Source organism: Cetorhinus maximus, chromosome 3, assembly GCF_964194155.1.
Source record: "Cetorhinus maximus chromosome 3, sCetMax3.hap1.1, whole genome shotgun sequence".
NCBI classification, from domain to species: domain Eukaryota; kingdom Metazoa; phylum Chordata; class Chondrichthyes; order Lamniformes; family Cetorhinidae; genus Cetorhinus; species Cetorhinus maximus.
In genome coordinates this window covers 97,618,506-97,631,913 of record NC_135881.1, presented here as the reverse complement: position 1 = coordinate 97,631,913, position 13,408 = coordinate 97,618,506, and the positions used below count along the sequence as shown (strand labels likewise).

The 13,408-nt window shown below is 43.3% G+C and overlaps 1 protein-coding gene across 2 annotated transcripts in view; it reads right to left on the bottom strand.

Moving 5' to 3' along the window:
• Positions 1-13,408, bottom strand: part of vps50 (VPS50 EARP/GARPII complex subunit) — a 212,965-nt gene that overhangs the window by 131,292 nt on the left and 68,265 nt on the right. For both annotated transcript variants that reach the window (XM_078538745.1, XM_078538746.1), the window contains exons 9-10: positions 9,931-10,013; positions 6,194-6,236 (exon numbers count right to left, since the gene is read on the bottom strand). In XM_078538745.1, the coding sequence (XP_078394871.1) occupies positions 6,194-6,236; positions 9,931-10,013 (126 nt within the window). The remainder of the gene's footprint in view (positions 1-6,193; positions 6,237-9,930; positions 10,014-13,408) is intronic.

The following is a 13,408-nucleotide window of genomic DNA, read 5'->3' as shown; positions in this document are numbered from 1 at the left end:
GTTGGGATTGCGGTGTAATCCAAAGGATGCAGTCTGACAGTGCCCCTAGTGCGGCTTCTGCCGCCTGGATGAACTCATTGACATCCAAGCCCGTGTCAAAGTACTGTCAAACGTGTCATTTTTTTTTTGGGGGGGCGGGGGGGGGTTGCGGGGGTGGGGGTTGCAAAGAGGCTAAGTGGGGATGTAATGGCTGGGATGATAGGAACCCATGGGCTCCACACAGACTTCCTCAGTAACAAAGGCAAGGTGACCCTTGCAGGCTTACGTTCATTCATGTTTCTGTTCATTGCTTCGCAGGGACGAGCACGAGGGCATGGATGGATGGAGCAGGAAACGCTGTGTTCATCCTGGAAATCAGGCATCAAAGGAGGAGGAGAAGGGCCCATTGTTGCAAGGCTGGGCAAAGGCAAGATCCTCACCCTAATGATCAAAGGCCAGCGGGACCCACTCAACACACAGAAGCTGAGTCGGCCAGAGGAATTGTGCATAGGCGTTTTGCAAGACCAAGGGTGTACAGAAGACACCTCTCATTCCTCCAGATGAGCGAAAGACAGTGCCGTAGATGCCTCTGCAGGTCGAGGGATGTGGTGGCTCACTTCTCTGGGAGGAGTTAATGCCGCAGGGACTGGGAGACCATCCGTTGCCGGTGTCTCTCAAAGTCACCGCCGCTCTGAACTTCTTCGCGAGTGGCTCCTTCCAGGGCTCCACTGGGAACCCTCTGAGATTTCTGAAGCGTCTGCTCACAAGTGTGTCCAAGGGGGTAACGGACGCCATATTTAGAAAGGCGCACAATTATGCCCAGTTCTTCCTAAATGAAGCCAGCGAGACTGCCAGAGCAATAGGATTTGCAGATATCTCCGGATTCCCACAGGTGCAGGGTGCCTTAGGCTGCATTCATATGGCTTTAAGATCTCCCTATCAGGAGGCACTACAATTAATTAACAGGAAGGGGCCCTTCTCACTAAACGTGCAGCTGGTCTGCAACCACCAGAAGCAGATTATGTCGGCATGTACGAGATACTCTGGAAGCTCCCACGACTCGTACATCTTGTGTCATTTCCAGCTGCCACAGACATTCGGGGGCCCTCAGCACATCAAAGGTTGGTTCCTTGGTGACAAAGGGTATTCACTAAAGGCATCTGTTGGGTGCCCACAAAGTGCCTCCAAGGAAAGGTACAATGATGCTCATGCTGCAACACGCTCATTGGTTGAGCGACTATTGGCATCCTGAAGACGCATTTTTGATGTCTGGGCAGGTCAGGCGGCACACTACCGAACTCTCCCCAGAAGGTTTCACAGATCATAGTGGCTGGCTGTGCTCTATACAACCTTGCACCCCAAGGAGGGTATGCCCTACCAGAAAGTGAGATGGAGGTGCTGCATATCTACTCCAAAGGGGAGGATGTGAGAGGGCTGATCTGGATGAGGGTGAGGAAGCGGAGGCTCCAGAAGAAGAGATCATAGCACGGGCCAGATGAGGCAAGCATGCACATGACATGCTTATAGCTATTAGTTTCCCGGAGGAGGATGACAAATAACCTATAGTAGCCTCCTTGATCCGTGCCCTCCATGCTGAGTCCACATAACCACCTTTGTTGCGATCCTCATAATGTGAACACAACACATGAATCTCTGAACGAGTAGTTACACTAGCGTCACAATGACCTCATCCTTGGTGGGCAATGCAGCCTCAGGAACATGTGGTCTTTCTGTCATTGGATAATAACTGCAACAGGGTGTTTGGTGAGCAGACTTCAGATAGTGCAGCCTCTGCAAACATTCTGGCGACTTTCCACTGTCTACAGCAGCCTTCAAGAGGCAGAAGCAGCACTGCAATCCTCATTGCTCTCGTGACACTATTCCTGCATTCATGCAAGGTGCCCCATTGGTTCTCTACTTTGAGTCTCAGGTACATTGTAAATCCACCCTGTGGTTTCTCCACACAGACAAAATCATTCCTGCAAGACAAATGTTCAGGCCGCTTCATCCTACTCAGTCCCCAGCATTACATAAATCCTCACAATGCACTCTCAGTGATGGATGCAACACAGGAGTTCAACTCACCTCTCAGTGGACCGCGAAAGGTTCAAGAGATGCATGGTCTGATATATATGAGGCATGCATGACCATGCCTCGTTTTCAGTCTCCCAATATCCCGTGCTGCCTAGCTATCATGTGTGCAAGGAATATATAAATAGTGGACACCTGTGCCACCTTTGTGAGCCTAGTATTTCTTAATTTTTCCAACGCTACCACTATGTCTTGGTGCTTCCTGACATACACAGCAGAGGTGGAGGTAGCCTGCTGACTGCTACACCCTGTAGGCCTTGACCTGCTTGGGGTGTCCTGCTGTGGGGCAAGTGCACTCTCCTCAGCCTGTACAGCTAGAGCTGATGGGGTCACAGGCAGAGGGGATTGGGATCAGCTGGACACTCAGTCAACTGAGTGGATGGCCCCGGGGGATATAGCCGGTTGGCCTCATCCCAATGGGGTCCGAGGGCCCCTGCTTGACTCCTTGAGAAGGGGCACCTGGAGTGAGGTTGAGGTGCCCCATCCCCCTCTCGCTTAGCCACTGATGGGTCCCACCTATGGCGAGAGCAATGGAGTGCAGGTCCTGCCATATATCAGGCACTATGTCCTGCACCAACCTCTTCATGATGGTCGCCATCCTATCAGTGTTGACCTCGTTGTGTTGGCTTGGCAGAGAAACATCAGGCAGGACATGGATGGACTCCTCTATTGTGTAGATTGTTGTGTAGTGATATTGTCACTGGACGAGTAATCTAGAGTCTCAGAGTAATGGGACCCAGATTCGAATCCTATGATGGCAGGCGGTGAAATTTGAATTCAGTAAAAATCTGGAATTAAAAATCTAATGATGACCGTGAAGCCATGTCCATTGTCATAAAAACCCATCTGGTTCACTGATGCCCTTTACGGAAGGAAATCTGCCATCCTCACCTGGTCTAGCCTACATGTGACTCCAGACCTACAGCAATATGGTCGACTCTTACCTGCCCTCTGAAATGGCCAAACAAGCCACTCAGTTGTATCAATTTGCTAAAATGTCTAAAAGGAATGGAACCAGATGGACCACCTAGCCTCTATCTAGGCACCAGAAACGACAACAGCAAACTTAGCTTTGTTGGCCTGAAAAGTCCTCCTTACTGGTATCTGGGGGCTAGTGCCAAAATTGGGAGAGCCATCTCACAGACTAGTCATAGACATAGCCATACTCATGGAATCATATCTTACAGGTAATGTCCCAGACACCACCATCACCATCCCGGGATATGCCCTATCCTCCCAGCAGGACAGACCCTGCAGAGGTGGCAGCACAGTGGTATAGAGTCAGGAGGGAGTTCACTGCATCAACTCCGGACCCCATAAAGTTTCATGGCGTCAGGTCAAACATAGGCAAGGAAACCGCCTGCTGATTATCATGTACCACAGCACCCCACAACCCCTCAGCTGATAAATCAGTACTCCTCCATGTTGAACACCACTTAGAGCAAGCACTGAGGGTGGTAAGGGTGCAGAATGTACTCTGTGTGGGGTCTTCAATGTCCATCACCATGATGTGTAGTGCTCAGTAGTGCCATTAGCGAACAAGCTGGTCGAGTCCAAAAGAACATAGCTACTCGACTGGATTCGTGGCGAGTGGTGGGGGAAACAACAAGAGGGAAAGACATACTTGACCTCATCCTTGCCAACCTGTCTGCTGCAGATGCATCTGTCCATGACAGTGTCAGAAATGATCACCGCACAGTCCTTGTGGAGACGAAGTCCTGTCTTCACATTGAGGATACCCTTCATCATATTGTGTGGCACTGCCATCATTCTAAATGGGATAGATAGATAACCTCATGGCCCGACTTATCCCCCACTCTACCATTACCACCAAGCCCAGAGATCAACCCTGGTTCAGTGAAGAGCGCAGGAGGGCTTGCCAGGAACAGCACCAGGGATACCTAAAAATGGAGGTACCAACTTGGTGAAGCTACAACACAGGACTACTTGTGTGCCAAACAGAATGAGCAGTAAGCGATAGACAGAGGTAAGTGATTCTACAACCAACGGATCAGATCTAAAATCTGCAGGCCTGCCATATCAAGTCATGAATGGTGGTGGACAATTAAGCAACTCACTGGAGGAGGCAGCTCCACAAATAGCCCCACCCTCAATGATGGGTGAGCCCAGCACACCAGTGCAAAAGATAAGGCTGAAGCATTCGCAAGAATCCTCAGCCAGGAGTGTCGAGTTGATGATCCATCTCAGCCTCCTCCGAAGGTCCCCAGCATCAGATGCCAGTCTTCTGCCAATTCAATTCACTGCACATGACATCAAGAAATGGCTGAAGGGACTGGATATTGCAAAGGCTATGGGCCCTGACAACAGTCCCGCAATAATACTGTAGACTTGTGCTCCAGAACTTGCCGCATCCCTAGCCAAGCTTTTCCAGTACAGCTACAACACTGGCATCTACCTGGCAATGTGGAAAATTGCCCAGGTATGTCCTGTGCACAAAAAGCAGGGCAAATCCAACCCGGCCAATTACCGCCCCATCAGTCTACTCTCAATCATCAGTAAAGCAATGGAAGGGGTCATCAACAGTGCTATCAAGCAGGACTTGCTTAGCAATAACCTGCTCACCGATGCTCAGTTTAGGTTCCGCCAGGGCCACTCAGCTCCTGATCTCATTGCAGCCTTGGTTCAAACATGGACAAAAGAGCTGCACTCCTGGGGTGAGGTGAGAGTGACTGCCCTTGACATTACGGCAGCTTTTGACTGAGTGTGGCATAAAGGAGACCTCAGCAAAACTGGAGTCAATGGGAAACGGGAAAAACACTCCACTGGTTGAAATCATACCGAGCACAAAGGAAGGTGGTTGTGGTTGTTGGAGGTCAATCATCTCAGTTCCAGGACATCACTGCAGGGATTCCTCAGGGTAGTGTCCTAGGCCCAGTCACCTTCAACTGCTTCATCAATGACCTTCCTTCCATCATTAGGTCAGAAGTGGGGATGCTCGCTGATGATTGCACAATATTCAGCACCATTCGAACTCCTCAGATACTGAAGCAGTCCATGTCCAAATGCAGCAAGGCCTGGACAATATCCAGGCTTGGGCCGACAAGTGACAAGTAACATTCACACCACACAAGTGTCAGGCAATGACCATCTCTTACAAGAGAGAATCCAACCATCGCCCCTTGATGTTCAATAGCATTACCATCACTGAATCCCCCACTATCAATATCCTGGGGGGTTATCATTGATTAGAAACTGAACTGGACTAGCCATATAAATACTGTGGCTACAAAAGCAGGTCAGAGGAATCCCGTGGTGAGTAACTCACCTCCTGACACACCAAAGCCCATCCACCATCTACAAGGCACAACTCAGGAGTGTGATGGAATACTCTCCACTTGCCTCTATGAGTGCAGCTCCAACAACACTCAGGAAGCTTGACACCATCCAGGACAAAGCAGCTTGCTTGACTGGCACCCCATTCACAAACATTCACTCCCTCCTCCACTGACACATGTGGTAGCAGTATGTACCATCTACAAGATGCACTGCAGGCTCTTTAGACAGTACCTTCCAAACCCATGACCGCTGCCATCTAGAAGTTCAAGGGCAGCAGACCCATGGGAGCATCGCCATCTGGACGTTTCCCTCCAAGCAACTCGCCATCCTAACTTGGAACTATATCACCGTTCCTTCACTGTCGCTGGGTCAAAATCCTGGAACTCCTTCCCTGACAGCACTGTGAGCGTACCTACATCATACATGGACTACAGCTGTTCAAGGCGGCAACTCGCTGCCATCTTTTCAAGGGAAATTAAGGGCGGGCAATAAATGCTAGCCTAGCCAGCGATGTCTACATTGCATGAAATGAATTTTTTAAAATTTGCCATTTTGATTGGGGAAGGGAAGCAGTAGAACAATTTGCCAACATGGGCATCGTGTGATGCCATATTTAAAAGTATCTTCAAGAGTTTAGCAACATTAATAACTTTTTTTTAAAAGATTTTTGATCAACTTTACTGAAGCCTGTTTCACTAAAACATTTCAAACATTTAACTGATCAACATGAATTAATGGAAGTGTGCAACATTTGCAGAACAGCTTCTATTTCTACATTCAGTAATTTAATGACCTTGATTCAAAACATTTTATTTAAAATCCCAACCTCAATTTGTTCCAAGGTATCCTGTAATTTTGAATTCAGTTCACTGAAAGAACAACAAAAAATTATTAGCTTTTGTTAGTGTACGAATTAAGCCATGTATGCCATCTCATCTGTCAGGCAATTATTTGGAATTACATAGCTGTAGGTAATTAGCCATAGTCCCCAAAGGGCCATAGGCCCTCGATTCTCTCCATTCAAGAGAGACAATTGGTTATTTGGCTTGAAGGGCACCACTCCACATCAAGCATGGGGCAAGGCAATGAGCAGGCCTCCATGAACTATCATCAGAATTGAGCTCATGGTGTTCGGCCGGTGTAGACTTAATGGGTCGAATGGCCTTCATCTGCACTGTAAAGATACTGTAATACTGTGAACCCTCTTGAAGGCCTTTAGAGAATCCAGATAAATGCATCTACTGCATTACCACTGTCTACTTTCTGTTATCTCCTTGTAAAATTCAATACAAGCAGGATTTTCTCTTTTGAAATCCAAGCTGACAATCCATTATTATATTTTTCATCAAGATGTTCTTCTATTCTCTCCTTACATAAGGATTCCATTATTTTTTCCACCGCTAATGTTAAGCTGGCTGATCTATAATTCCCTGGACATGTTCTGCCCCCTCTCCTCCTCGAATCTAGGAATTATATTAGCTATCCGTTAGTCTTCTAGCACACCTTTTTCTAATAAATGATTAAATTCGCGTAGTAATGCCTCTGTTATTTCTTCCTTGTATTCTTTTAAAATATGTGGATCCAATCCAACTGGAACAGCAGGTTTTACCTTCTTTGAGTTTGCTGCTTTTTATTTTCTCATTCCTTATCTCATCATTCAATAACATGCCTATCTGATCTCTCTTCCTGGTGAAAACAGAAGGAAAATAATTATTTAATCTTTGTGCCATCTTTCCGTTACCTGTGGTATTATCCTGTCTATCTCTTAATGGCCCTATTCCAATCACAGCCTCCTTCGTTTCATTGATGCACCTGTAACATATTTTACTATTTTGTTTTATGATTCAGGATAATTTAATTTCATCATTCTTTTTTGCCTTCCTATTTTTCTTTTGACTTCTCTCCTAATCTCTTTGTATTCTCTCTTATCTTCCACTTCTCTGTTGTTTATGTACCTAATGTACGCTTCTCGCCTAACCTTCACATCATTTTTCACCCAGGGAATCTCACTAGCGTTTAGTTTTTTCTTTCCTTTTAGCAGAATATATTTGCCCTGTATTCTGTTGAACACTGTTTTCAATGTTCCCCATTGTTGTTCCACATCACTGTTTGCCAAGATTGTTGCCCATTTTATTTCCCCAAGTTCTATTCTCAGCACCTCAAATCAGTTTTTCTTCGATCTCTTAACATAGTTTTCATTGTATTCATATCCTTCTCTATTATCTTAATGCACATTATATTTTGGTCACTGTTGCCTAGATGGTCCCTTACTTTTACTTCTCTTATCTGTTCTGGTTCATTCCCCGTTACTAGATTCAATGGCATATCTTCCCTTGTTGGGCTTTTTACATATTGAATTAGAAAGGAGTCCTGTACATGCTGTAGGAACTCCAATCCCTTATCCCCTTTACCTACCTTATCTGTCCAAGTAATATTTGGGTAGTTGAAATCCACCATGATAATTATTCTAAGTTTTTTACTTAATTCCCTAATTTGTCTGCATATTTCTTCCTCCACCTCCATTCTACCATGAGGTGGTCGGTGGACAATCCTTATCAGTTTGATCAATCCTTTATTATTTTTTATCTCTACCCAAATGGATTCTATCTTTGTCTTGTTGAAAGCTGTGTCCCTTTTTCTACTGCCATTATGTTATCCCTAATAAATACAGGTACTCTACCACCCCTTTTCCCGTTCTATTTTTTCTAAATATGTTATACCCTACAGTGTTGAATTCCCAGTCTTGATTTTTTGATAGCCATGTCTCAGGAATGACTATGTCTGGTTCTTCCCAACAATTGGGAGACATGAGAACCGCCAGCTCCCGTTTTATTACAGACACTATGTATGTTGCTCTACAGGCATCTTAACTCATCTTTAAGAGGATTTTGTTTCACTTAATATTTAATCATCTTTTTAGGCTCCTGTTCTATAACTATTTATTCCCTTGTTATCAATGCTCTCCCTTACTTTATTCTTTGTTATGCTCTCCTAGTCTGTTTTGTTTACATTTAGGCTGCTTACAATTATTGCAGATCCCTCCCCTAAATATATCTGAATGCTTTAATCTCCTCTCATCCATAACACTGAAGGGCTCAAAAAAGCTCAAACCCAACTTCTGAAATCCTTTGGTCTGGGTTTCACAGTCAGCAATGAAGTGACGGTGTCCATCATTGACCATAGAAAAGTTTTAATGCAGAAAGAGGCCATTTAGCATATCGTATCTGTGCTAGCCAAAACTGACCTTCGAGAAAGCTGCCCACAAAAATCGAGTAAGTTCTGTGGCATGGATATCATAACAAGCATTTTTTTTTTACAGAACTTGCAAAATGTGAATTTCATTGTAACAGAGCAATTTGACATTCCACAAATGTAAAATTCGTTTTTCAAGGACAGTGAAGCTCTTTTGCTAAAAAAACTAGTTACACTTCATTCAACAAGGTGCAACTTTTTCAAGGGTTTTTCAGTGATGTTATTAACATAGAAAACACAGCTTTTGTCGATCGCAATCTGGTAGGAGTTCAACTACACATCCCGTGGGAAGTGCAGAATCTGGATAGCCTTGTTGAACTGCTCATGTGCGGACTCTAGAAGTTACTGTCAGTTTCAGAGGAGTAATGATGGCAAACATCGACAGGTTCAACATCATTACGACTAAAAATCCAAGTCTTTATATGAGAAAATCTGATAAGAGCAGAAATTCTTCATAGGTGGGCCACTGAAATGAACCGCTCTACACAATATTTTACATTTCATTTGATCCTGGAGGCAAGCCATAAGGGTTAAACGGCTTGAACATTTTCCTATAATCTAATAAATCTATCTTGCTTTCAGTAGCTATGTTCAGTCCATCTTTATTCTTTATGGCAAAAGTTCATTTATTACAAGATGATTTTAACAAAATTAACAGCTGGATTAAACTTAAAAAGGGATTAATTTGTTTCAACAAGCATGAAAGACTATAAGTAAATTCTGGCAATTACATCAATCTATCAGGTGAGGTAAATTTACACAAATATATTTCAAGCATTTGACTCATTTTATGCTCTCCTTGCTTGTTTTGTTTATATTTAGGCTGCTTGCAATTCCTGCACATCCCTCCCCTAAATATATCTGAATGTATTATTCTCCTTAGTAATATGATTGATGAAAACATTCTGATAGTTGAACAGATTTCCTGTATATAAGGATTTTTTAAAAAAGCAACTTGTTCAACAAATCATTTTATATGTCACAGAATGGTCTTAAAATAGAGTTTGAAATATGCAGAATGTTACAGAAAACTCAATATCCTACATAAGAAAAATCCTAATCACTATCAAATTGAAGAACTGTTCCTAAAAAGAAAATTAGCCCTGCTACAAATTCGGATTATTTTAGGTGGTCAGGATGCAGTTGCATATAGCAAAACATTCTTACAACGTTTACTTGCAGTTTATTACTTCATTCAAAAGAGTGAAAAGTGTAGCAAACTGTTCAAAGTCTGGTAAATAAAAAAAGTATGATGTGATAAATGGAATTCTCTCATTTGACATTTTATATTTTTATAGACCAAAGTCTTACCTTATGCAACTGTAGTGTTTGAACGTGCTAGCTGCTTTCTGACATTCCAAACAAAGTTGTATTGCTCCAGGATAATCTTCCTCCTTAATGAAAAAAAATTGCAAGAGCATTCAGGACTCCACAAAGCCAATGGAACAAGTTTTTGGTTGTATAGAATAAAACGCAATCACAAAATTCTTAGAAACTCTTTGCAAAAATATTTATCTTGGCCTACTGGATCACTTGGTGACAAGATGTACATTTAAGCCATACTTCAGGGCATAAATGCACAAAGTAAGATGACATTGAGGGTGTACAATGTCGTGAGAGGCTCCGCCCATTTAATAAGATGTTAAACAAGGCTCCTTCTGCTTGTTCTGGTCATTCAGGTGGATGTTGAAGACCCTCTGGCGCTATTACAAGAGGAGCACAGAGTTCTTTCTATGTCTTGGTCAACATTTCTTCCTCAACTACGGAACTTAGCCTTACTGCCTTCGGTCCCATGTCGGACAATGGGCAGCAAGACTGCATCAGCAGCCTCTTTTGCTCCAGCCCAGGTGATGTCCCATTCTGAGGTCCTCCTTAAACGTACTTTGCCAGGTCTTCTTTGGCCGGCCCTGTCATCGTCTTCTCTCTGATGGTGTCCATTCTACTGCCACTCTGGGCCTGGGACGCAAAATACGTGTCCTGCCGGATTCACGATGTCCCACATGTGCCTCTGACCAGTCCTCTGTAGCACTTCTTCGTTTTTGATGCTGTCTCCCCACGTTATGCCCAGGAACTTACGTAGCCAATGCTGGTGAAAGACATCCCACTTAGGTGACATCTTTGCTGTTCTGTTCCAAGTCTCACTGGCGTAGATTGCTACTACTATGGACATGTTGAGTCACAGCTTCACAGCCGTGTTGATGATGTTGGATGTCCAGACCATGTAGAGCCATTGGAAGACTGATGCTGCATTGCCGATTCTTGTGTGGATGTGATCTCTACATCACCCTCCCTCGGGATATTATTTCCTAGATAGGGGAAGTTGTCGATGCCCTCGATGCTCTGTTACCCAATCGTGATGAGTGGGTTTTGTTGCCATCCAATCATCATTGTCTTCATCTTCTCACAGCTGACATATAGATCAATCTTGACATCACAACTCTCAAGACTGGTGGTCATGTCTTGGAGCAGGTGCAGTTCTTAAGCCAACAAGGTGATGTCATCTGCGAAATCCAGGTCCGTCAACCAGTGGTGTTGCCATGGGATGCCGAAGTCTGCACTTACCATCGCCTTCTTCGTGATGAAATCAGCAACCAAGAGGAAAAGCAATGGACCAATGGTGCTTAAATGGAGTTGAGCTGCCAATCAGACACGATCTAAATGAACGATGGAACAGACTCAGAAATAAATGGCTTACTCCTGTTCCTCGGTAACTATTACCATTATAAATAGATTTAGTGGCCATGTATTGCTATATGGCAGGGGGCATTTGCCATGCTGACCAAATCAACAAGGCAAACTTAGCCACGCTATGACAACGATTTTGCAATTTGCATTTATTACGAGAAGGCTTGTGCACTGAAGTCAGAAGTAATGAGTCCACTATCACCTATAGAGATTTTAAAGTTTAAGTTAATACACTTATTAACAAAAGAAACTTAAACACACAAGATTACAGTTACACCGCTATAACAGTTCCCAAAATTTCTACTTAACCAAGCTCCCAACTACACACCGCCCCCCCTTTAAGGCAGCAGTCGAAATAGATTCCAAATTTATAAAGTCACCAAGCAATTTTACCACAAGCACCCACTGGACAATGGACTTCCAAAAGCTTTTAACACAACTTTGGTTACTGGAACAGCAAATTTCTGCAGGGTAGCTAGAGGTTCCCCCACCCCTGCACCAAATCTGTTTCACACAGTCACCTTTTCAGATCTTACATGGCCACACCTCACACAGCCTTCCATCCTTCTTTAAATATATTTTAGCCCTTTTGATTTGTAAATCCCATTGTTTCTACTTGTCTTTAGAAGTTACTTTTCCCGGAATATAAAAAAAAACTTTCATGTTCTCATTACGGCCAGCACTTTTGGGAAAAATCAACGTAATAACCTTGCCTTATTTATCTTGCCAGTTGTAAATACTTTGGGCTTTTGACTTTTCACGTCATATGGAACCCAACACCTGGCAAGACATATTGCTGAAGCCCCCATGTTACATTTACCAAAGCCTAGATGAAAGATTCTCAAAAGGCAGTTAAAACATTTTGTGATTTTGATTTTAATAAAAGAGAAGTGCTACATTTATTTTGCAGATTTATTTTACTTTGATGTAAATGTACATCTTCCAATAAAAATAATTTGGTATACAGACATGATATTTTCCCACCCATCACAGTAATCAAGTTTACATAATTTCTCAAATTACACATTGGAAAGCTAAGCTAATTATTAATCTTCCAGTAGTTAAAACCATTCACTCCATGCATCACGGTTACACATTTAGTCCATAGGTCTGCACTGTGAATGAGGTATTTAAATAGGGAATAGAAAGATGCAGGATTAGCAAAATATAGAAAAAATTCAAGTCCAGAGATCGGATAGAGTTGGTGTGAGTGAAGGGGATTGCACAAACTTGACTAGAGGAGATACTGTATGCATAAGTATGCCATTATACACAATCACTAATGATCACAAAAATCTAGCCAAAAATAATTTTACAAATTTTCTCCCAAGTTTTTTTTGTTAGTTTTTATCCTTTCATGGGATGTGGGCCTCACTGGCAATGCCAGCATTTGTTGCCAACCCCTAATTGCCCTTAAATTGAGTGCTTGCTGGGCCATTTTAGATGGCAGTTCAGGGTCAACCACATTACTATGGATCTGGAGTCACATGTAGGCCAGACAGGGTAAGGATGACAGATTTTCCTCCTTAAAGGACACCAGTGAACCCGATTGGTTTTTACAACAATCGATGATAGTCTCATTAATGAGACTAGCCTTATATTCCAGATTTAATAATTGAATTTAAATTTCACTAGCTGCAATGGTAGAAACATAGAAACGAGGAGTAGGCCATTCAGCCCTTCGAGCCTGCTCCACCATTCAATAGGATCATGGCTGATCCTCTATCTCGACGCCAGATTACCACTTTCTCTCCATGCCCCTAGATGCCTCTAATAACCAATGCATCCAATATTTCCAGGTAGGATTGGAACCCATATCATCAGAGCATTACCACTATGCCCCCATCTCCCTTATGTTTGCAAATAATGCACACTTTTCCAAACTTGCAAAAATTAAATATCACACGCACTTCTGTAAATATTAAATAAGGACAATATTACAAAATAATTATTGTTTTATATGTTCCTAAGCCATGCATCGAGCATGCAAACCTGGAGAAAAATGTTGCAATTGATTCAAATTACTAATGTTAGGAAATTAACCATGCTGATTGGCTAAAGACAAACCAGTTCCCTAGTTCGTTAGCTGACCTGCGAGCGTGGC